Consider the following 24,605-nt stretch of genomic DNA (forward strand, 5'->3'; position numbering starts at 1 on the left):
AAAGGACCAGGGTGCAGACTCTGTGAGCTGCAGGAAACAGCACAAGGACTGGGGTATGCTCACAGAAGAGGAGAAAATCTTCAGTGTGCTGGGTAGTAGGGTCCAAGAAGCCCCAGTGAGTCCTGAACAGAATTGAAGAAGATGGTGCAGGACAGAGCAGAAATGTTTCGGTGGGAGGGGTTCTTTTTTTTTTAATATTTAAAAAATTTATTTATTTGTTTAGGTTGTGCTGGATTTCGTTGCTGTGCAGGTTTTCTCTAGTTGTGGGAAGCAGAGGCCACTCTCTAGTTGCAGTGTGCAGGCTTCTCATTGTGTGGCTTCTCTTGTTGAGGAGCATGATCCCTAGACACCAGAGATTCAGTAGTTGCAGCATGTGGCCCTAGAGCATGAGCTCAGAAGTTGCAGTACACAGGCTTAGTTGCCCCGAGGCCTGCAGAATCTCCCTGCACCAGGGATCAAACCCTGCATTGGCAGCTGAATTCTTATCCACTGCACCACCAGGAAAGTCCTGCTTTAATCATTTTTAAGTGTTCTGTTCAGTGGTATTCAGCATACTCATATTGTTTTGCAACCTTGACGACCACCGTCTCCAGAACTCTTTTTATCTTGCAGAACTGAAATGTTGTCCTCATTAAACACTCAATCTCGATTCCCCCTCCCCCAGCCCCTGGCACTCACCATTCTACCATTTCTCTAGGAGTTTCACTCCTCTAGGGAACCTCATATAAATGTAATCATACAGTATTTATTCTTTCATGTCTGACTTATTTCACTGAGCATAATGTCTTCAAGTTCATCCATATTTTAATGTATGTCAAAAATTCCTTCCTCTTTAAGGCTGAAAAATATTCTGGCAGCAGATAGTTGGTGTAGGGGAGAGGAAAGCGGCTGACAGCTCCCTCCCTCCCTCTCTTCACCTCCCCCAGTCTGAGCCTCTCTCCCCTAGGGGTGGCTGATTCCCAGCATTCAAGGACCATGGTGGTCTTGGAACCAGGAACAGTCCTCCAGCTGCACCCAGGAGATGAGGTCCTTCTCATGGTCCTGTTGAGGCCTACAGCTCACACTCTACAAGAAGAAACCTTCTTTTAAGACAACTTTTAAGAAAGTTTCTTTTAAGAAACTCTTTTAAGACATATGTACACAGATAATTCAGAAAAAGAGGAAAGTTGAATTTTCAAAGTCAAAAGGAATCATTCAAAGTTCTGAGTCTATAGCCTTCCAAGCAGTTGGCGAAATGAACCCACTGGACTCCTATACCAAGGTCACAGGCTCACAGGACAAAATTATCCAGAACTGACTAAGTCCCATAACCACTGTTGCCATGAGCTCCCCTAACCTAAACTGACCTTCTTCGACTCCATATTAGGTGAAATATACACCCTATAGCATCCTGACCAATCACCTAATGCTACACTTCTAGCAGGAATTTTCTTTGTCTTGAAGCTATAAAAATTGGCTACTAGCCCACAAGAGGATTTGGCTCTCCTTGAGCAGGTCTGTTGTTTTAACAGCATTTTCTACTCTAACAAATTCTATTTTCTTCTCATTCTTCCTCATATATGCTGTGCCTCTCATTATCTCTGCCCTTTGTTCTTAATAAACTCATTCCCTTCTGAAATACTCCATGTCTGGAAATTCTTTTCCAATCCATACATAGACATGAACAGGCCCTAAGATTCTCCTCCTAGACCCTGCTGTTCTGTCCGAGTAGGTTGTGTCTCCTTCCTCCTTTTGTCTTCCAGGCCTTGGGCTGTGGCAAGGGTCTGTGCTTGGCTCATTGATTCTGTCCATCCCCTAGAAGAGGCTCAGATGACCCAGAAAACCACCTCCATTCCCACCCAGGGGGGGTCCCCTCCCTACCCGAGAAGATCCCAGGAAGACTGACTTATGGCTACAAACCATGAAAAGCCCCTTCTCCCCCCAGATCTGGGGTCTGACTAGGCTCATCACAAGTGTGTTGAGAGGCCAGTGAGACATAAGATACTTCACGCCTTCACTCTATCGGTCATTCAAGTACCCATTGTGTTACATGGTGCCTTCTACATTCAGCCAGGCACTAGTCTCCACCCTCCAGAGCATGCAGACAATGTTAGATAATGATAAACACATATTTGTAACATATAGATACAGAGTTTGAGATGTACCAGGTGTTCCAAGCATTTTTCAGACATTCACTCTTTAATACTCTCCCTGACATTGCAGGAGGTAGAGTTAGTATTGCCAAGTATCCGAGAGAAAAACTGAGGCATAAACAATATTGCTCCCAAACCTTGTATCTTCAGACAACACATGCTCAACACCTCATTGTTTCCATGACTCAGGAATCTGGATGCAGCTTAGCTGGGTGCTTCTGACTGACCTGCAGTGCCTCTCAGGCTGGGACAGCCATGTCATCTGAGGCTCTTCTGGGGGGATTTGCTCCCCAGTTCACTCACATGGGTGTTGTCAGGATTCTGTTTGAACTGAGAGCCTAGTTCCTATCTGTCTGTTGGATGCAACTCTCCCTCGACTTTCCCCAATGGGGCCTCCATACATACATATACAGGGCAGCTCAAAACATCTGTGGTTGCTCTCCCATTTCCAGAAAAAGACCGAGTGAGAGAGAGACAGAGAAGGAGAGAGGAACAGAGGAACAGAGGGAGAAAGGGAGAACTCGAGAGCAAGTAAGAGGGGAGTGGCAGAGTTTTTATTGTCATAGGTGTGACATCCTATCACCTGGGCTGCATTCTTTTGCTCACATGAGGATGTCCGTGTCACATAGGGATGTACACACCTGGAGGCAGCTGTCACTGAGAGTCTTTGTGGAGCCTGCCCAGCACACAGACCAAGTAGCACAGGACCTGAATCTAAGCAGGGAGGGTTGGAAAGTTTATGCCAGTGGATGACAACATCTGAATCTCCTCTGATTTCTACCCTTTAAAGGTGCAGACCTGAAAATGAGACCAGTGGGCAATGGCTTTTCCAAGATCACTTGGCTGGAACCCAGACCTGCTTCGAGAGGTATTCCCTGCAGGGTCCAACCCTTCTTGCAATAATGATCTGCGCCTCAGATACACGTGACACCAGCACACAGATGCTGAAGCCATTGTTTCACATCCACCAACAGTTTCCCCAGGAAGTAGACTCTGGCCTGGTTCCCACTGTGCAGGTCTGGAGACTGGGGAGGACCCGAGAGGCTTTTCCAGGATAGAAGACTGCCTTCTCAAAGCAGGATCCTGGTTCCATTGCCAAGAAGCAGTGGGGAGGGCTGTGCAGTCAAGATGGGGCTTTGAGTGGGTTTGAATGAAGGAAGAAGTGACCTCACTTCCTCGGTGACACAGCAAAACAGAACTTGAAATGTGGTAACCCAGCAGCCACATTCTAGAGCCAGCTAGCTAGCCCTGCTCACGTGACCAGAGGTGCTCAATGCAGCGTCCTGTTCTCATGCTGTGGCCTGACATTCTGAGGCCCCAGCTTCTGGAAAGCTGAGAGTGGGGGCCTTTTCAGAGACGGGGTCAGCCCTCACCTCCAACGCCTCTGGCCATTTGACAAGAGGCCTCCGAAGGTAACACAGGGCAGCCCTGGCCAGGCCTCCCAGGCCACAGCTGTAACTCCACATGGGCAGCCCAACATATCTGGTCAGTTCCTGTGCATGTCTGAGAGAGAGAGGTGGGGGAAGGTAGGAGATGAGGGGGCAGGAGCAGGTTGTTAGGTGTTGGAAGTCTGTTCATCTGTCATTAGCATCCCCAGCCAAGGCTGGCAGGCTGGGAAGGTCAGCGCTGGGAACCAAGTTCCTTGCCCCTGGTGTTATCCACACACCCTTGAGGAGTCCTCTTGTTCCCTCTCTGGCTCGATTCTGTGCAGATGGTCCTCTGCCTGACCTGGGGAGCAAAACTATGGTGGAGGCGCCCTGTAGTGATAGCCAGGGTTACTCCTGATGCCTCCCGGCCTGACTACCTAGCCCAGGAGATCCTGGAGGAGCCGGTAGACACTTCAGCTACCCCATTGCCCTGGCTATGGGGCAGGTGTCCCAGGCCACCAACCGCTGGGGCCAGTCTGATCTGAGAGTGGTTGTGGAGGGCCTGAGATGACCAGGGCAGGCCTGGAACCCCATCTTGAATCTGAAGTCCCCCAGGGCCCTGCCAGGGTTTTCCAACTAGAGTGCCCCTCAGTCCCACTCCCAAGGGAATCGACTTCCACTCCTCCCTCACTAGCAATGTCAGAGGGTAGAAAGTCACTCTTCACAAATTTGTTGGATAGTAGAGAAAAAAAATTGTTTTCACTTAGCACTGGGCCATGTGTATCTTTGCTTTTTTGTCCTTTTGCTGAACTTGGGATCTATATAAGGGAAGTCTCAAAATTCCCTACAATATGAAGGAAAATCCAAGTCTTTATTTGAAATCAGCAGGATCCCCATTGAGGATATCTGCCCTGTTCACTGTCTCCTAACTGGAAAGGGACGAGCTTTACCCAGCTCTCTCCCTCCATGTCAGGGGCAGATCAAGTCTCAGGAAGCTCAGAGGGAAAGGTGAGCAGTCCACACTCCGGAGGGTCCTCAGCTCTGACCTCATGGCCGTGAGCAGCCAGCTGACATCACCAAGCCTCTGTTTTCTCAGCTCAGCGGGGCTGTTTGTTGAGAATTCACTGGGATAACGATCTTATGCTATTAACGCAGGGAGGCCTGTTGTTACTCAGATAACAAGGTGCCTAGACTGCAGCCATTGTTATCACCCTTCTCTGTCCCCACCAAACCCAAATGGTCCTCCTAAAGGCCGCACCCTTTTCCAGTGCGTGTGTACCTGTCACTCCTCTTGGCCACACCCCGAGGGGCGGGGCCTCCTGGCTGAGCTCCAGGTCTCCACCCAGAGTGAAGGGATGATGTAGTATCTGGTCATTAACTTGTTCTGAAAATTTTCAAGGACAAAAAGATCTTTGTTTACCATTTTCAACTTTGTGTAAATTTTCTATCGTTTCAAAACAAAGAAATGCTTTAAAACTGAAAGGTCTGAGTTTTAGGACCCTAGAAGGTTAGTGGCCACATGAGTGGCACGTCTGTCGCTCCTGACACTCGGCCCTGCGGTTCTGGGGATGAAGATGGGATGGGATGGGGCTGCCGGGAGGTGGGGGGGGAGGGGGGAACCAGTGAGCCTGGGGACCCTTGGGCTGTGGGGGTAGAGTAAGATGCTCTCGGCTGAGATGCCCCCTCTGGGGAAAGTTGCCAGGGTCTCTTCAGGTGTCTTAGGTTCTCAGCGGCTCCCTACTTCACCCCACCTTCCAGCAATTACGTGGAAGTGCCCTGTTATTCCTCTGCCTCTCCCACTATCCTGTGAGCCCCGAGGGCACACACCTGGCTTAGTTTCCCGCTGTATGACCTCTGGCGACCAACACGATGGGGAGGCTAGGGTCAAGGGCCCATTCCCGGAGGTGACAGTCCTGGGTGTCAAAGTCCTCACCAAAGGGGGTTAGGGGTGCTGGGAGCTGCAACCCACTCAGCCCCAGGGCCTGTGCGCCTGACACTGCTGCTTCCATTTCCAGGGAAATTCTTCGATTCTGGGGCAAAACGACCAGGTGAGGGGGCAGAGTGCAGAGATGCCCACAGGACGCTGCCAATAATACAGAGCCATTAGAAAGGATTTGAGTGTCGATCACCAGGGCCCTGTTGCGTGGATTAGTACCCTCGGGCAGCGAAATGTGGGCCCGGTTTGAGACGGGCGGGTGTCCAGGGTAGTTAAGTAAACGGAGGGGCGGCGTGGAACATTAAACGAACAGAACATTTGTTGGGCAAGCGCAATCAATTGCAACCCAGGGGAAGGCACTCCGCGGCCAGGAGGCTCTTCTGCAGCTCACGTGCCTCTCTGTGCAAACCCCAGACTCAGAAAGGCCAGAGGCGCCCGCACCTCACTCACCACAGCTATTGGGAGAAGTCTGGCCTTGTCACAGGACAGGGGCGGAGGGTGGGGCAGTGCAACACCCTCTTCTCGGAGGAAGGCCTTCACCGTCAGGAACCTGTCCCGGAACTTCTGTGCTCCCCGCACCCCTCCATGCTCTGCGCGTGCTCCCGCCGCACCTCCGGAGAGGAGTTGGGCAGGCGCAGTCACTACGAAGTATCGAGGCCTCAGTCAATCCGTGTGTTAGCTCGGCCCGACAACGCTGGCCTGTACCCCCTAAATCCTGGGGCTTTGGGGGCCCGCTTGGGTTCAGGGGGTTCTGGTGGTTCTTGGTGAGCCGAGAGGTTCTCCAGGGAACGTGCGTGGAATTCAGGAGGGCTGCCTGAGAACTGAGAAGTTGGTGGTGAGGCGGCGGCGCCATCCAGCCTGGCTCTGCGTATCCTTGGGCCTCAGAAGTAAGGGAGCCTGAGAGTCATGGGCTGGGGTGGAGGAGAGGGTCCCACGATCCCCACCTCTGCAGCAGGAGGAAACTGTAATCCTGGACTGACCCCACAACACTGCCCTGGGGCTCTGCAGAGACAAAGCCCTGCTGGGATCACAGCCCGTGGGGCAGACACTCTGACCTCTCTTGTGCCTGGGTAGATGCGCACCCCCTGGACTGTGCGGGAGGGAGCGCCTTCAAGGAGCCCAGGCTGCAGCAGAGGCCCCCATGGATCTCACGCCCGCAGGATCCCGGGTGCTCAGCTCCGCCGGGTGGAGAGGTCTTTGTGATGGTGGGGGCCTGGGGACCTGAGTTCTCCAAGCCCCTGGTTCACATGCAGGGGAAACCGCTGAACTGCCCTCCTCCACTCTGACAATTCTGGGCTCTCCACTGTGCAGGTTACAGTCCTGTGAGTTTTGCACAGCAAGTGGAAGGTGCCCTAGAGATGAGACCAGAAGGGGTGTTAGTCGCTCAGGGACTTTTTGTGATCCCATGGACTGTAGCCTGCCAGGCTCTGTCCATGGGATTCTCCAGGCAAGGATACTGGAGTGGGTCACCATTCCCTTCTGCAGGGGATCTTCCCCAGTTAGGAATCAAACCCAGGTCTTCTGCATTGCAGGCGGATTATTTACCGTCTGAGCCACTAGGGAAAGCCTTATATATAAATTCATTTTTGGCTCTGTGTGCACAGTGTTTGTGTGTGTGTCTTTCTTGATGCTGGGGCTTTTCTTTAGTGGGAGAGGAGGGGAAGGCAGGGACAGGGCGGGGAGGGGGATATGTGTGTGTGAGACGCTACTCTCTAGTTGCAGTTCCCTGGCTTCTCATTCCAGTGATTTCTCTTGCTTCAGAGCACAGGCTGTAGGTGCAGGGGCTTCAGGTTGGCTCTGGGCTAACTCCAGAGCGTGGGCTCAGTGCTCAGCTGAGGCACGAGGGCTTAGCTGCTTCATGGCATGTGGGATCTTCCCTGATCAGGGATTGAACCCACCTTTCCTGCATTGGTAGGAGGATTCTTAACCATTGAGCCACCAGGGAAGCCCCTTCAAATTGGTTTTTAAATGATCCTCTAGGTAAAAATTCTCTGAGGTCAAAGCTCATGCCTAAGCTTATGCAAGACTTTGGGTGAAAGAGAAACATTTCAGCATCTGTTTACAGGACAATCTGAAAACAATCCAAAGATTTGGTGGGAGATTTGCTAAATAGATCACACTGCAGGAAGAGGATGAGCTTCTGGAGGATAATTAGTAGTTGTGGGAAAGATGTTTCCTGACCCAACTTGTAACACATTGTAATGTGAAAACAGCCTGTTACAAAGACAGGGTGAGTGGTACAGAGCCAACTTGAAAAGATAGACATAAAATGATATATACCACATTGTTATTTTGTTTTTATTTATTATTTTTATTTACCTTTTAAATTTTCTTTCTTTCTTTTTTTTTTTTTTTTGCTTATCCACCTTTCCTAGTTTTTATAAAAAGATAATCGGCTTTTCTTGTTTTAAGGTTCAAGAAGAGAAAAAAACAAACCATAGACCACGGGCTTGGAGGAAGCACCCTCCCGCCCCCCCAGGGGATGTGGGTGAACCGAGAGGAAATGAGAGGTTTGCTGCGGGAAACCCCGCTGCTATCGGAATGTGGCCCTTTCTCCAGGGCAGGCTGAGAGCTCAGTGACAACTTTTCTGGTTGCTCTCCACCCATTAAGCACCAGTGAAGTTAAAACCTCAATGGAACCCCAAATGTCCAAGTACCCATGTTATAAAATTAAATGTAATTTAACAAACGCTATGATTCTAATTTGTTGCTATAAAGTCAGTGACTATTTTTGGCTGCCAGGTAAAGGTTTACTGTTTACAAATGTCTTATGTGAGCCTCCCAAGCCTCCTCTGAGCGAGTGTTACGTTCCCTTGTTACTAATAAAGGAATAGATCTAGTGGGTTTTAAAACACTTTCTACTAGTAAGTGCCTTCGTTAACTGTCAGAGTCAAAAGCTTACATTCTTAACTTAAGCACATAATAATTTTAAGTATTCTAAATCAGGGCAAACTCTTCATAAACTTCATTTTTGATAGAGGTTTAACCTTCCAACAAAAGGTAAGCCAAAATTTAGTTATCCAACACCCACTGTAAATAGATGCTGCCTTCCTTCTTCTATGCTCTCTAGTTTGAAAGGCAGTCATCACCACATAATGCATTCTAAAGCATACTGACCTGCTTTTGCCAGAATTTCTGTTCTCTTCTGGACCCAGGCTACCTGGTGTGGACTCCCAGTTCAATTGTTTAATAGCTCCGTGACTTTGACCCTCTTTGTACCTTCTCTTCTCTTTGGTGAAGTTTATTATTTGTAAAAACAGGCCTTTCCTCATTGTGATTTCAGATGCGTCCAGCAGTAAGCAGCTGCTAGCAGCAAGCAGTGGCTGGAAGCAAGATCTTAGTTTTCCGGACCAGGAGTCCTAACCACTGGGCCATAGCAGTTAGGGCCAGAGTCCCCAGTGCTTGCCTGACTTAAGAATGAATTCAGGCAAGGAGACAGAAGTTAAATTGCAAAGGAAAATGTTTACTGAAAAGAAAAATACATGTGGAAAGGTACATGGGTGAGTTCACAGAGAGAATCTTGACTTTAGAAAGTTTAAATCCCTGATAAGGGGGCAGTTTTCCAGGTTTTTGTCTTCCTTCAGGTCGGTCATCTTGCTTTGTCCCCCCTTGCTCCAGTTAATTTGTCTCAGGACCCTCCCCTCAGGTGCACATACACCTGTCAGCCGAGATGGATCTCAAAGTGAAGTTTTCTGGGAGGAGCAAGACTCAATATGGCCTGGAGTTATCCCCTGACTTTTGACCCCAAGGAGCTTTTCTGCCTATGTGTAGTATCTCCCTTGTCCCAAAAAAGAGTGGGAGGGGGGGCAGGTGCAGATCCCTTAATCCTTTATTCAAACAGGGTTTTGCACCTTTGTCCTTGCCATGGTTATTACCTTGACTGTTGCCATGACTATTACCTTAAGGTGTTTACAAGAGACAAAGACTGGCTATCTACCCTGTTTCTCTTGTTACTGCCATTTTGGAGGGCAAGCAGGAGGCTGATTGTAAATTCCTCAACTGGAGCCCACCCATCTCTTGTCTCAGAAAATGCTAACAGTTATAAGTATCCAACCTGAAGCCCTCTTCTGCCCCATGAAAGGCAAACAGGAGGCCGGTTGTAAATGTCTAACCTGGAGCCCGTCTATCTCCTACCTCAACTGGATTGAGATCATTAAATGAGTCGATAACTCTTCACATGCTATCTTCTTTTTTTATCATTTTGTTTCTTACCTATGCTCTTCATTTTTAACACATTCAATATTTGGTAAGGTAACTTCTCCTTTATGACTTCTGTTCAGAAATTTTCTGACCTTTCATAATGATTAACTGAACACATTAAAAAAATTCCTGATCCACAAAAGACTTTAAGCCCATCTGGATACAACTTCCTAAGAACCCCCTTTTGACCCTAAACCCCTCTCTTCCATCCAGGGAATTACCTTCATCCCCAGGGTTCCCCTGAGGGAGTTCACTGCCCCAGGATGCCTTCTCGAAGGTCCTAGGGTAAGTACCTCCGGGGGGTGGGGTGGAGGTATCAGATTTGTTGAATGTCTGTCTGCATATTGGGTACTTGTGGCTGTTGGAGACCAGTTCTTTGGCCCTTCCTTGGGTTCACAGAATTCCAGGGAGCAGGCCGTCTGGGGAACAACCTGGGAAAGCAATGCTGGACAGAAAGACAGGCATCCCGGGTAGAATGCTGTGAAGGACAGAGGAAGTGTAAGCAAGAGCTTCAAAGAGTGCCTCAGTTGTCCTTCCTTTCTTGGAAGAAGGCAAGTGGCACATGGGGGCAGGGAACAGGAAGACCGCACACCCTGACCCAGAGGCAGGTGAGGCAGCCAGCCCTGCTAAAGGATTAGACCCTGTTCTCCTTCAAGCTTGGATGAGTTGCACTCTAGCTACAGGTCTTTCAAGGGAACAAAGCTGTAGAGCCCCCTCCTCTGGGTCCTGTGCAGGGCCTCTGGCACACCTCCTTCATCACCCTGGGTGCCAGCATCACCACTCAGGGCCAGGACCAGCATGTGAGTGCCCGACACTCCCTGGAGTCTGGGTCTGTAAGGCCCAGGCTGGAGAACTTTACTGTCCAAATAAGGCCTGCACCAGGGGGAGGCAAGTGAGGAACCAAACAACTTAGTCATCAAGATAAATAGTATTTTAACACAGTATTTTTAAAAAACAATTTTTTTTTTTTTTTTTTTTGCTAGAGAATTCACAATGAACACACACACAAAATTTAAAGATGAGATGAGTACTACTGATTTTTGCTTTTGCTTCAGGGTCAGAGGTGGCTGGGCAGTGGTGCTGTGCCCAAATAAGACCCACTTCACCTGCTGCAACCCTTCTCTCCCACTGGTGGTTGGTCAGGTATGAGGTGGGGACAGAGCCTTGGAGCCCAGGGACTGTTTACTGAGCATATGTGACTCTGTGAGGTGGGTATTTTGCCCTCATTTCCAAATGACTTTTGATTTTTTTTGGTTGCATTGAGTCTTTGTTGCTTTGTGCAGCCTCTCTCTAGTTGCAGTGAGCGGGGGTACTCTTCACTGTGGTGTGAGAGCTTCTCATTGCAGTGATTTCTCTTGTTGTGGAGCACAAGCTCTAGGCACATGGGCTTCAGTAGTTGCAGCATGGGGGCTCAGTAGTTGCAGCTCACAGGCTCTAGAGCATGGGCTCAATAGTTGTGCCACACAGGCTCAGCTGCTCTGCAGCATGTGGAATCTTCCTGGACCAGGGATCAAACCCGTGTCTCCTGCACTAACAGGCAGATTCTCATCCACTGCACCAGGGAGGTCCTGCTGAGGTGTTTTTTTTTCCTTTTGTTTTTTTAATGGGTGCTGTGGAACTTGAACATATGCTTCTACTACACCTATTGATGTGATCATACGATTTTTTGTTATTCAGGTATGAATTAGTGATTGAATTCTGAAATTGAATCAGCTTTCCACTCCCAAGATAAACTCCAATTTATCATCATGTATTACCCTCTACATATTTCAGGAGTAAATTAACTAAATTGAAGATTTTTACATCTGTGTTCATAAAGAATATTTATAGTATCTTTTATTAAAAATATCAGAGTAATACTAACTTCATAAAATGAGTTAAGATGTATTTGTCATCTATTTCCTGGAAGAATTTGTATAGTATTGGTATTACTTCTTTCTTAAATGTTTGATAGCAATGACCACTGAAATGATCTAAGCCTGGATTTTTCTTTGTTGGGAGATTTTAAACTGAATTTAATTTCTTTAATTAATGTAGCACTATTTGGGGTAGCTTTATTGGTAGTTTCTATCTTTCAAGAATTTAGTCCATTTCATCAAAGTTGCCAAATTTGTGTTTTGTGTTGTTTATTCCCTTTTTGTTTGCTTGTTCTATTGGTCTCTGGTCTTATCCTTACTATTTCATTCCTATTTACACTGGGATCTACTTGTTTTTTTCTTGTTTATTATGCAGAGACTTTACTGATGTGAGACCCTTATTCTTTTTTAATGCAAGCATTTAGTGATATTCTCTCTCGGTTCAGTTCAGCTCGGTTCAGTCACTCAGTCAAGTCAGACTCTTTGCAACCCCATGAATTACAGCACACCAGGTCTCCCTGTCCATCAACAGCTCCTGGAGTTTACTCAAACCCATGTCCATCGAGTCAGTGATGCCATCCAGCCATCTCACCCTCTGTCGTCCCCTTCTCCTCCTGCCCCCAATCCCTCCCAGTATCAGGGTCTTTTCCAATGAGTCAACTCTTCGCATGGGGTGGCCAAAATATTGGAGTTTCAGTTTCAGCGTCAGTCCTTCCAATGGAAACCCAGGGCTTATCTCCTTTAGGATGGACTGGTTGGATCTCCTTGCAGTCCAAGGGACTCTCAAGAGTCTTCTCTAACACCACAGTTCAAAAGCATCAGTTCTTTGATGCTCAACTTTCTTCACAGTCCAACTCTCACATCCATACATGACCACTGGAAAAACCATAGCCTTGACTAGATGGACCTTTGTTGGCAAAGTAATGTCTCTGCTTTTTATTTATTTATTTATTTAATTTATTTTTTTATATCGTTGGTTCAATAAAGGAATTGAAATGCACCAGCAGTTGCTTGTCTCTGCTTTTTAATATGCTGTCTAGGTTGGTTGTAACTTTCCTTCCAAGGAGTAAGCATCTTTTAATTTCATGGCTGCAGTCACCATCTGCAGTGATTTTGGAGCCCCCCCCAAATAAAGTCTGACACTGTTTCCGCTGTCTTCCCATCTATTTCCCATGAAGTTTTGGAACCAGATGCCATGATATTAATTTTCTGAATGTTGAGCTTTAAGCCAACTTTTTCACTCTCCTCTTTCACTTTCATCAAGAGGCTTTTTAGTTCCTCTTCACTTTCTGCCATAAGGGTGATGTCATCTGCATATCTGAGGTTATTGATATTTCTCCCAGCAATCTTAGTTCCAGCTTGTGCTTCTTCCAGCCCAGCATTTCTCATGATGTAGTCTGCATAGAAGTTAAATAAGCAGGGTGACAATATACAGCCTTGACATACTCCTTTTCCTATTTGGAACCAGTCTGTTGTTCCATGTCCAGTTCTAACTGTTGCTTCCTGACTTGTGTACAGGTTTCTCAACAGGCAGGTCAGGTGGTCGGGTATGCTCATCTCTTTCAGAATTTTCCAGAGTTTATTGTGATCCACACAGTTGAAGGCTTTGGCATAGTCAATAAAGCAGAAATATATGTTTTTCTGGAACTCTCTTGCTTTTCTGATGATCCAGCGATGTTGGCAATTTGATCTCTGGTTCCTCTGCCTTTTCTAAAACCAGCTTGAACATCTGGAAGTTCACGGTTCACATATTGTTGAAGCCTGGCTTGGAGAATTTTGAGCATTGCTCTACTAGCGTGTGAGATGAGTGCAATTGTGTGGTAGTTTTAGCATTCTTTGGGATTGCCTTTCTTAGGGATTGGAATGAAAATGGACCTTTTCCAATCCTGTGGCCACTTCTGAGTTTTCCAAATTTGCTGGCATATTGAGTGCAGCACTTTCACAGCATCATCTTTCAGGATTTGAAATAGCTCCACTGGAATTCCATCACCTCCACTAGCTTTGTTCGTAGTGATGCTTTCTAAGGTCCACTTGACTTCACATTCCAGGATGTCTGGCTGTAGGTGAGTGACCACACCATCGTGATTATCTGGGTTGTGAAGATCTTTTCTGTACAGTTCTTCTGTGTATTCTTGCCACCTCTTCTTAATATCTTCTGCTTCTGTTAGGTCCATACCACTTCTGTCCTTTATCGAACCCATCTTTGCATGAAATGTTCCCTTGGTATCTCTAATTTTCTTCAAGAGATCTCTAGTCTTTCCCATTCTGTTGTTTTCCTCTATTTCTTTGCATTGATCGCTGAGGAAGGCTTTCTTATCTCTCCTGGCTATTCTTTGGAACACTGCATTCAAATGGGAATATCTTTCCTTTTCTCCTTTGCTTTTGGCTTCTCTTCTTTTCACAGCTATCTGTAAGGCCGCCTCAGACAACCATTTTGCCTTTTTGCATTTCTTTTCCATGGAGATGGTCTTGATCCCTGTCTCCTGTACAGTGTCACTAACCTCCATCCATAGTTCATCAGGCACTCTGTCTATCAGATCTAGTCCCTTAAGTCTATTTCTCATTTCCACTGTATAGTCATAAGGGATTTGATTTAGGTCATACCTGAATGATATAGTGGTTTTCCCTACTTTCTTCAAGTCAAGTCTGAATTTGGCAATAAGGAGTTCATGATCTGAGCCACAGTCAGCCCCCGGTCTTGTTTTTGCTGACTGTATAGAGCTTCTCCATCTTTGGCTGCAAAGCATATAATCAATCTGATTTCGGTATTGACCATCTGGTGATGTCCATGTGTAGAGTCTTCTCTTGTGTTGTTGGAAGAGGGTGTTTGCTACGACCAGTGCGTTCTCTTGGCAAAACTCTATTAACCTTTGCCCTGCTTCCTTTCATACTCCAAGGCCGAATTTACCTGTTACTCCAGGTGTTTCTTCACTTCCTGCTTTTGCATTCCAGTTCCCTATAATGAAAAGGACATCTTTTTTGGGTGTTAGTTCTAAAAGGTCTTGCAGGTCTTCATAGAACCATTCAACTTCAGCTTCTTCAGCATTACTGGTTGAGGCATAGGCTTGGATTACCGTGATATTGAATGGTTTCCTTGGAAATGAACAGAGATCATTCTGTTGTTTTTGAGATTGCTTCCAAGTACTGCATTTTGGACTCTTTCATTGACCATGATGGCTACTCCATTTCTTCTAAGGGATTCCTGCCCACAGTCGTAGATATAATGGTCATCTGAGTTAAATTCACCCATTCCAGTCCATTTTAGTTCGCTGATTCCTAGAATGTCGACATTCACTCTTGCCATCTCCTGTTTGACCACTTCCAATTTGCCTTGATTCATGGACCTAACATTACAGGTTCCTATGCACTATTGCTTTTTACAGCATCGGACCATGCTTCTATCACCAGTCCCATCCACAACTGGGTATTGTTTTTGATTTGGCTCCATCCCTTCATTCTTTCTGGAGTTATTTCTCCACTGATCTCCAGTAGCATATTGGGCACCTACCAACCTGGGGAGTTCCTCTTTCAGTATCCTATTATTTTGCCTTTTCATACTGTTCATGGGGTTCTCAAGGCAAGAATACTGAAGTGGTTTGCCATTCCCTTCTCCAGTGGACCACATTCTGTCATTCTTTCTAGCCACTGCTTTATCTGCATCTCAAAAAAAAAAAAAAAAAAAAAAAAAATCAACGTTGTATTTTAACTTGTATATGTTTATTTTCCATATTTTTCTTGAAATATCTAGGACTGTAATTGTGTTCATTTCTAAGTGTTTGGGGATTTTCCTGTTCTTTTTGCAATTGGTTTCTCATACAGTTGCATTACAGTCTGAAGACATTTTGTATGATTTCAATTATTTGAAAAATTTTGTAATTAATGTCCCAGGATATAGTCTGTATTGATGAATGCTTCATATGCAATTGGAAAGAATGTATGTTCTGCTGTCAGATGTTTTAGATGTGTTACCAAGTCTAGTTTGTTGATGGCATTACCCAGTGCTTCCACAGTCGTTTACCTTTGGTCTCCAAGTTATGCTACTGAGAAATAAATGTTGAAGTGTCCAACTAAACTGGTAGGAGTATATAAAGCTTTGTTTCTGCATGATTTTGATGCTTTAAGTGCCTGCACATGTAGAATCATCTTTTTGGTAAAATAATACTTTTCATTATATAAGGTATCTATATATTCCTGATAATTTCCTTTGCTCTGAATATATATTTACTCTGCTCTGAATATATATTTACTTCCAGAAAAGGGTGTCAGCTTTTAGACTGGGAAATAGGGTAAGGATGACTCAATCTGATCTGTATTTCAACTAAGGTTTGTTGAAGCTTCTGGTTGATTTACTGCAAAACTGCCCTCAGATATTTTGAGGGCAGATCAACCTGAGCACAGAGATTTAAAGGTCTGCTTGTGCTCACAGTCAAGCTGCCAGCTTTCACAACTGTACAAAACATCTTGCCTTAAAGCCTGTAGTTTAAGTATTTACCTATAGTTTATTTTGGTTTTTCTAAATAAGTCAATCACATCTGCACACAATTGGATTTTTGTTTCTGCCCCAAATCCCAATTCCTTACAACTTTTTGTTGTCACATATTGACTAGAACTGCTATTAGATTGCTCAATAAAATTGATGAGCATGCTTTAAATGTTCTTAATATAAAACATTTAATTTAAAGCTATACTGTTTAAATTACTGTTTTATCATAAAGTATGACAGTTGTCAGTTTTTGGAACGTACTGCTTGCAAAGGATTTAACTTCTATCTCTAATTTAATAATAATTTAAAATCATCTATAGGAATTCTAGCCCATCAACAGATTTATCTACACATACTGAGATACTACTCATGGCTTCCCCACCCCAAGTAGTGATTAATTTTACAAAAAGATTTTTTAGTATTAAATGTTCCAAGCATCCTAATATGTTTTAATTAGGATCAGATTCAAGTGCACATAACAGAACCAAGTCTCCTCCTGACAACAAAAAAGACTTGGACAAGACAGTTCACCTTTCTTTTGTGTAAAAACATGCCCAGATTTGGTAGTCTAGGGTTGGTACAGCAGCTCCATCATTACCAGAGAGCCACATCACTCCTCTCTCTACTACATTCAAGCAGATGGCTTCCATCCTCAAGAGGAATTCAGGTTCTAGGATGGCTGCTGAGTCTCCCAACACCTGGCATACTGCATATTAAAAAGAAAAGATTAAAGGACACTAGGGGGCTTCTCTCACATGTTTTTCTTCAGAAAAACCTTCACATTATTCCTCAGTAACTCCTATTTCCATTTCATTATTCAGAATTAGCAGCATGATTACACTTAACTACAAAGAGAATGGAAAAATGTAGCCAGGCACATTAACATTATGAAAAATACAGTGATACTGTTGTAATAAATAAAAACTATATATTATTGGATCCATTTTTGCTATAATTCCATTTAGGATTTTAAAATCTACTACATGTTCACCAATGACTTTGTCATTTTCCCCCAAAATGTCTAATTCCTGTGAACACTGTAAAACATCAGAATTATCGTTCCCTTAATGTTCCTGAAAAATATCAACTATTACTGAAAGTCTCAGGAACGTCTTTCTTTTCTGGGGCTAGGGTAGAGTTAGAGGAACTAGGTAGATTTTCAAGCCAGAGATTCAATTTTTAACTCTTCTTTTTTGCTTACAAAAAATCTGTTCATTTTTGCTTAGCTTTATTCACTTGGAAAACTTTCCATTTAAGACCAAACCCAATCCACCAATATCCTTTCACACAGTACTTGATTTACATCTCCAACATTACATTGACATCTCTGGCTTCTACTGGAGGAGGCTGCATGTGAATGTGAATCACAAAACGAAGAGGCCTTTAAAATCTAATAGACCTTGGAGAGTGGGACACAGAATATGTTTATTCTTTATTATGTATATGTATCTTCCTTGGAACATCAATGACAAAATACATATTCATGACATTTTCCAAGTTTAGGGGATAGACGATAGCAAATATCTGAAATTCTTTCCTTATGCAAGCCTTCTCTTCCCTTCTGTGAGTCATCACTCTTCACTCCAAATTTCTTAACTTTGTATCCTACATAAGGATTAGGCATTCAGAAATCAAGTAACTATATCCTTCAAGGAAGAACCAGTTTCTTTGGGTAAGCAATGGGATTCCCCACCGAAGGGCACAAAGTAGTGGTTGTTTCAGAAGTATCTGCAGTTTTAAATCCTCATATTCCTCCGAGATAGCCCTAAACTTATTTTCAGGGTTCTAGCTCTTTCCAGATTAATGCTAATAAATAAAAGGTAATTGGTGAGGTTATGAAAAAAACTGATTTTGTAAGTAAGCCACTGGTAGAATGACTTTTCATGCCCTGAATCTACAGCTATACACGCACACTTCAGCAGCATAACTTAAAGGTATCATTTAAATGTACTGAGAAGGATACCAGATAGCTCAAATTAAGAGAGAAGTGAACTAGGATTAAGAAGTGACAACAACTAAAGCTATTCTGGGTAATCTATATAGAAGGAACGAATTAATATTTGCAGCAAGATGTTACCTGAGAACAAAAGCTAAGTTTGATTTTCTGTACTAAGGAGTCCATTAAAAATTTAACTTCTAGACATCTCAGCCAACTCCTGGCAGGGTACCTTGAATGATGATCTGATCATGCATACATTGCATACACTGTCAATTCTCTTAAAGGAAATCAAGGTATTCTAATCAAAGAGGGCAGGACAGATTCCAGATATGCAACCACATGAAACGTGAGCTATACTGATTATATAACTAAAGAGAGAGCTTTCAGGTCCATTTACAGAGGGTACAAAACAATAGTAAAGGTTTAAAAGTACTGAAATGCATTTATATGCCATATTATTCTAGTAACAAGTTGTATTTTAAAGAAGATGTTGCCATGCAGAGTATAAATCCCTGGGAAACAGTATTGTTATCTAGTTATTTATCAAATGTGGCATCCGTAAGAATATGCCAAAGTCCACAAAACATTTTATAGTACAGAAAGGAAGAAAACACCTAAACATCACTGCAGGTCTTCTAATGTAATCCTTATTGTTATCATGATTATTACATTTACTCAGGTTAGAAAATCTTTATATTCTATAAAATATTGATCATTGATGGTTGGATAGTTTTTTAGAGGTTTTTCCTAAGAGTTTAGAAGCATAATTTGGAGCATAATTTACCCTAAATTTATAAAGGAAATTTTTTCTCCAGATGAGTCAAAATAATAAACCTTCCTGTAGAGGCTTAAAAAATACTCATAGATCTTCATTCATTCAAATTTTTACTTTTTTATTAGAAGCCTGTCATTTCTAGATGAAGAATTTCCCTAACTTTATACTGTGGTTTCTCCAACATATAAGCTTCTGATGCTTGCAATACATTCAATTTACATGTTTTCTCATTAAAATCCTAATTCCAATAAATTATGAATTTCAAAGGACTGTATTCTATAGTCATTTGCATTATGGAATTAACTCTTTGCAGATGTTAGCATGTTAAGGAATAAAAGGATCTTTCCTACCCCCCCCCCCCAAAAAAAAAGAAATGAGTTTCTGATATTCACTTAATTCATATTGTTCCTCAACTGCACAAACTTAAAGACATGGTACGATTTCCTGCTAAGAACTTTCAGAGGGTTCACTGAATTAATACAGTTCCTGTGTACATTTACTGATTTTTTTTTTTTGTGTGTATAAACAACAGCTTTCTGTGGATTCCTTTCCACATGCCATATATACATGGTGTACAATGAGATGATTCCATTTATAAAGTTTCTCTTCTGTATGAATTTCCTAGGAATTCCTGTGAATTCACTTTTGAGAGAAAGTTTCTTATATTTAACTCACCAGTATGTTTCTCATCTGCATGAGTTCTCTGATGCATAATGAGTTGTGACTTCCAACAAAAGGCTTTCCCACATTCAGTGCATTTACAGGGTTTCTCTCCAGTATGAGTCCTCTGATGTGCACTGAGAATTGATTTCTGAGAGAAAGTTTTTCTGCACTCACTGCATTCATAGGGTTTCTCCCCTGAATGAGTCCTCTGATGTACAATGAGCTGAGACTTCCTAATGAAGGCTTTTTCACACTCATTGCATTCATAGGGCTTCTCTCTCATGTGCATTCTCTGATGTACAAGGAGCCGTAATTTCCCACTGAAGGATTTCTCACACTGACTGCATTTATAAGGGTTTTCCCCTGCATGAGTTCGCTCATGTACAATGAGTAGTGACTTCCAAATGAAGGCTTTCCTACATTTGTGGCATTCATATGGTTTCTCTCCTGAATGAGTTCTCATGTGTATAATGAGATATGACTTGCTACTAAAGGCTTTCCCACACTCACTGCACCCGTAAGGTTTTTCCCCTGCATGAGTTCGCTGATGTGAGATGAGCTGGTCTTTCCTATTAAAGGCTTTCCCACAATCACTGCATGCATAGGGACTCTCTCCTGTATGAATTCTCTGATGTACAATAAGTTGTGAGTTAAAACTGAAGGATTTACCACATTCACTGCATTCATGTGGCTTCTCCCCTGTATGAGTCCTTGTATGTATGATGAGGTAGGACTTGCTCCTAAAAGCTTTCCCACATTCAATGCACCCATAGGGTTTCAATCCTGTGTGACTTCTCTGATGTACAATGAGCTGTGACTTCAAACTGAAGGCTTTTCCACACTGATTACATCCATAGGGTTTTACCCCAGTGTGTGCTCCCTGATGTACAATGAGCTGTGATTTAAAGGTAAAGGATTTCCCACATTCACTACAACCATATGGTTTTTCTCCTGTGTGGGTTCTCTGATGTACAATAAGGTTTGACTTTGTATTAAAGGCTTTCTGACATTCACTACATTCATAGGGCTTCTCTCCTGTATGAGTTCGTTGATGTATCGCGAGCTGTGATTTCAAACCAAAAGTTTTCCCACAATCACTGCATTCATAGGGCTTCTCCCCTGCATGAATTCTCTGGTGTGAAATGAGCTGGTATTTCCGACTGAAGGCTTTCCCACACTCACTGCATCCATAGGGATTCTCCCCTGTGTGAATTCTCTGATGTATAACAAGTTGTGAATTAAAACTGAAGGCTCTCCCACATTCACAGCATTCATGGAGTTTCTCTCCTGTGTGAGTTCTCTGATGTATAATGAGGTAGGACTTGCTCCTAAAAGCTTTCCCACATTCATTGCATCCATAGGGTTTCACTTCTGTGTGACTTCTCTGATGTACAATGAGTTGTGACTTCAAACTGAAAGCTTTTCCACATTGATTACATCCATAGGGTTTGACGCCACTGTGTGCTCCCTGATGTACAATGAGCTGTGACTTGAAAGTAAAAGCTTTCCCACATTCACTACAACTATAAGGTTTCTCTCCTGTGTGAGTTCTCTGATGTACCATGAGGTTAGACTTTGTATTAAAGGCTTTCCGACAATCACTGCATTCATAGGGTTTCTCTCCAGTATGAATTCTTTGATGTATAATGAGCTGTGATTTCAAACCAAAAGCTTTCCCACATTCATGACATCCATAGGGTTTCAGTCCTGAATGAGTTCTCTGGTGGGAAACAAGCTGGTCTCTCCTAGTGAAGACTTTCCCGCATTCACAGCATTCATAGGAATTCTCCTGTGTATGAATTCTCTGATGTATAACAAGTTGTGAATTGAAACTAAAAGTTTTCTGACAATCACTGCATTCATGAAGTTTCTCTCCTGTGTGAATTCTCTGATGTGCAGTGAGGTAGGACTTGCTGCTGAAGTCTTTCCCACATCCACCACACTTGTAGGGTTTTGCTTCTTCATGAGTTTCCTGATGCACCACAAGGTTCGACTGGCTGCTGGAGGCCTTCCCACAGGAACTGCATTCAAATGATTTTCCTCCCATATGCATTTGTTGGCAAATAAGCTGTGGCTTTCTGTTGGCAGTTTTTCCAGATTCATCACTTTCACAGTATTTTATGCCAATAACAGCTTGTTCATGTTTAGAAAGGAAGGATGATTCCCTCAATGCCTGTAAGTCCTTAGGATTCTTTCCAGCGTAATTATTACTGAAACCTATATTACATTTCAAACTCTTTCCATTTGTGACACATTTATGAAATCTTTGTCTTGAAGAAGCATTACTTGCAGTAATAAGACACAGTTTTCCAAATGCAGTACAGGGATAGCCTTCTGCCATACTTCCCAGCTTGCCTTGATTTTCCTGATGCCATTGCACACAACCATCAATTTCCCAGACTTCGTCTAGAAATGAAAATACTCATATGTTATAAATAGTGACATGATCATAGTACAGCATAAAATTGCCTTAAAAATTCCATGTCATGAGGTTTTTCTTAGTTTCCGATATCAGTTCTGAATATAAATAAAATCTCAAATGTAAATGTACACAAACTCCTGGGCACCTGCAGAAACAAAACAAATCAAAACATGAAAACAGGCATAGAGATCTGACAATAAATATAGCTTTGAGTTTCAAAATTTTGTATAATAGCTTCTTTGGAAAGCACATGGAGGGACTTCCCTGGTGGCCCAGTGGTTAAGAATCAATCTTTCAATGCAGGGGATGCTGATTTGATTCTTGGTTGCGGAACTAAGAACCCACATACTGCAGGGCAACTAAGACTGTGTGATCCAACTGAATGCCACAATGAAGATTCTTTGTGCAGTGCAGCCAAAATTTAAAAAAAAGAAAAAGGAAGAAAGTACAAGGAAAAAAATGAGCAAAATTAAAATTTTCATTTCTCATGGGGGTAGTTACTGCCCTAAATGGGAATTGATGTTTGGGAACATTTATAATTTGGAGGTTTGTGTACAAATGAATAAGGGCTCAGATTTAGGATGTAGAGAAACCTGGTATGAGGGATTAAGACCCTGTGATGTTGCTTCTTCAAAGCTGCCCTTCTGTTGTGTTCTCTCAATGCCCTGCTCTGTCCTTCACCTTGGTCAGCATGTTACTCTGGTATATCTATTAACAGGTCAACTCTACCCATTCTCTCTTCTATTCAACCTCCAAATATTTCTCATTGTGTATAAGAACTCAGACCTGTGTCTTGATCTTTATCTATTTTGTATTTTTGGAATTTGGTGGGGGTAGGGGGTAGTTAATGTTTAAACAGCATCTGTTCACCTTGCCCTTCTGTTTTTCATTCTCCTCAGAGGAAAAAAGTTTTGTCTCTTAGCTCTTTCTTAGGGTATTTTCCTCCATATTTTCTAAATAACAGCCTATTCTGTTCTACTTGGTTTTCTCCTAATTACTCAGTGTGTAGGGTAGAGATTTAATTCCTTTCATCCTCCTCCCTTAATATTACCCATGGTGTACACACTCTCTTCCCATACCTGCACCATCCTAATCAAGCTATTTCATATTTTTGCTTAAATCAGTTTTCAGGTTTTACATCTTTACAACCATGCAATTTCTATTCACAGGTAAATCATGCAAGCGTACCATGGTTAGTTTTTGTTCATAAATCATTTTTCCTCTTGAGTCGTTTTACTTAGCTGCCAAGTTTTCTCTGTCATCATTCATGAATTTAGAAGTTACCCCCCCAGACTCTTCTTCACATGTCTAAGTAAATATTCTTTTGGTGCAGTTCAGTTCAGTCATGTCCGATTCTTTGCGATCCCATGAGCTGCAGCACTGCAGGCTTCCCTGTCCATCACCAACTCTCAGAGCTTGCTCAAACTCATGTCTATCAAGTCGGTGATGCCAACCAACCATCTCATCCTGTCATCCCCTTCTCCTCCTGCCTTCAATCTTTCCCAGCATCAGGGTCTTTTCCAATGAGTCAGTTCTTTGCATTAGGTGGCCAAAATATTGGGAGTTTCAGCTTCAGCATCAGTCCTTCCAATGAATATTCATGACTGATTTCCTTTAGGATTGACTGGTTGGATCTCCTTGCAGTCCAAGGGACTCTCAAGAGTCTCCTCCAACAACACGGTCCAAAAGCATCAATTCTTCTGCACTCAGCCTTCTTTATAGTCCAACTCTCACATCCATAGATGACTACTGGAAAAACCATAGCTTTGACTAAATGGACCTTTGTGAGCAAAGTAAGTATCTCTGGTTTTTAATATGCTATCTAAGTTTGTCACAGCTTTTCTCCAAAGAAGCAACCATCTTTTAATTTTATGGCTGCACTCACCATCTGCAGTGATTTTGAAGCCCAAAAATATAAAGTCTGTCACTGTTTCCACTGTTTCCCCATCTATTTGCCATGAAGTGATGGGACTGGATGTCATGATCTTAGTTTTTTGAATGTTGAGCTTTAAGCCAACTTTTTCACTCTCCTCTTTCACTTTCATCAAGAGGCTCTTTAGTTCTTCACTTTATGCCATAAGGGTGGTATCATCTGTGAATCTGAGATTATTGCTATTTCTCCCGGCAATCTTGATTCCAGCTTGTGCTTCATCCAGTCTGACATTTTGCATGATGTAGTCTGCATATAAGTTAAATAAGCAGCATGAAAATATACAGCCTTGATGCACTTCTTTCCCAATTTGGAACCAGTCTGTTGTTCCATATCCAGTTCTAACTGTTGCTTCTTGACTTGCATACAGATTTCTCAGGAGGTAGGTCAGGTGGTCTGGTATTCCCGTCTCTTTAAGAATTTTCCATAGTTTGTTGTGATCCACACAGTCAAAGGCTTTGGCATAGTCAATAAGGCAGAAGTAGATGTTTTTCTGGAACTCTCTTGCTTTTTCAATGATCCAACGGATGTTGGCAATTTGATCTCTGGCTCCTTTGCCTTTTCTAAATCCAGCTTGAACATCTGGAAGTTCACAGTTTATGTACTGTTGAAGCCTAGCTTGGAGAATTTGGAGCATTACTTTGCTAGTGTGTGAGATGAGTGTGGATACTTTTTTTTTTTTTGATAATTTTAATTAGAGATCACCAGACCGTGAAGAACCACTACCAGCTCTGATTAGAAACAAGGATCTAGACTTGCACTAATATAGTGTAAGAATGAAAAGAGGGGTGGATAGAGTATTTTTGAAGATGGATGGGTGGAAAGAAGGGTATGACTGGATGCATCCTCACCAAAAAGGAAGATGAAGGTGGACACTGCTGCCTAACTGACAGTTCTGCTGC

The 24,605-nt window shown here is 43.3% G+C and overlaps 1 protein-coding gene across 3 annotated transcripts in view; it reads right to left on the reverse strand.

Annotated features, from left to right (window-relative positions):
* Window positions 1–18,785: 18,785 nt before the first annotated feature.
* Window positions 18,786–24,605, reverse strand: part of ZNF268 (zinc finger protein 268) — a 32,431-nt gene continuing 26,611 nt past the window's right edge. For all 3 annotated transcript variants that reach the window (XM_065904038.1, XM_065904037.1, XM_065904040.1), the window contains one exon: window positions 18,786–21,757. In XM_065904038.1, the coding sequence (XP_065760110.1) occupies window positions 19,281–21,757 (2,477 nt within the window). In that variant the 3' untranslated portion in view covers window positions 18,786–19,280. The remainder of the gene's footprint in view (window positions 21,758–24,605) is intronic.

The sequence above is a fragment of the Muntiacus reevesi genome, chromosome 13 (assembly GCF_963930625.1).
Source record: "Muntiacus reevesi chromosome 13, mMunRee1.1, whole genome shotgun sequence".
NCBI classification, from domain to species: Eukaryota; Metazoa; Chordata; class Mammalia; order Artiodactyla; family Cervidae; genus Muntiacus; species Muntiacus reevesi.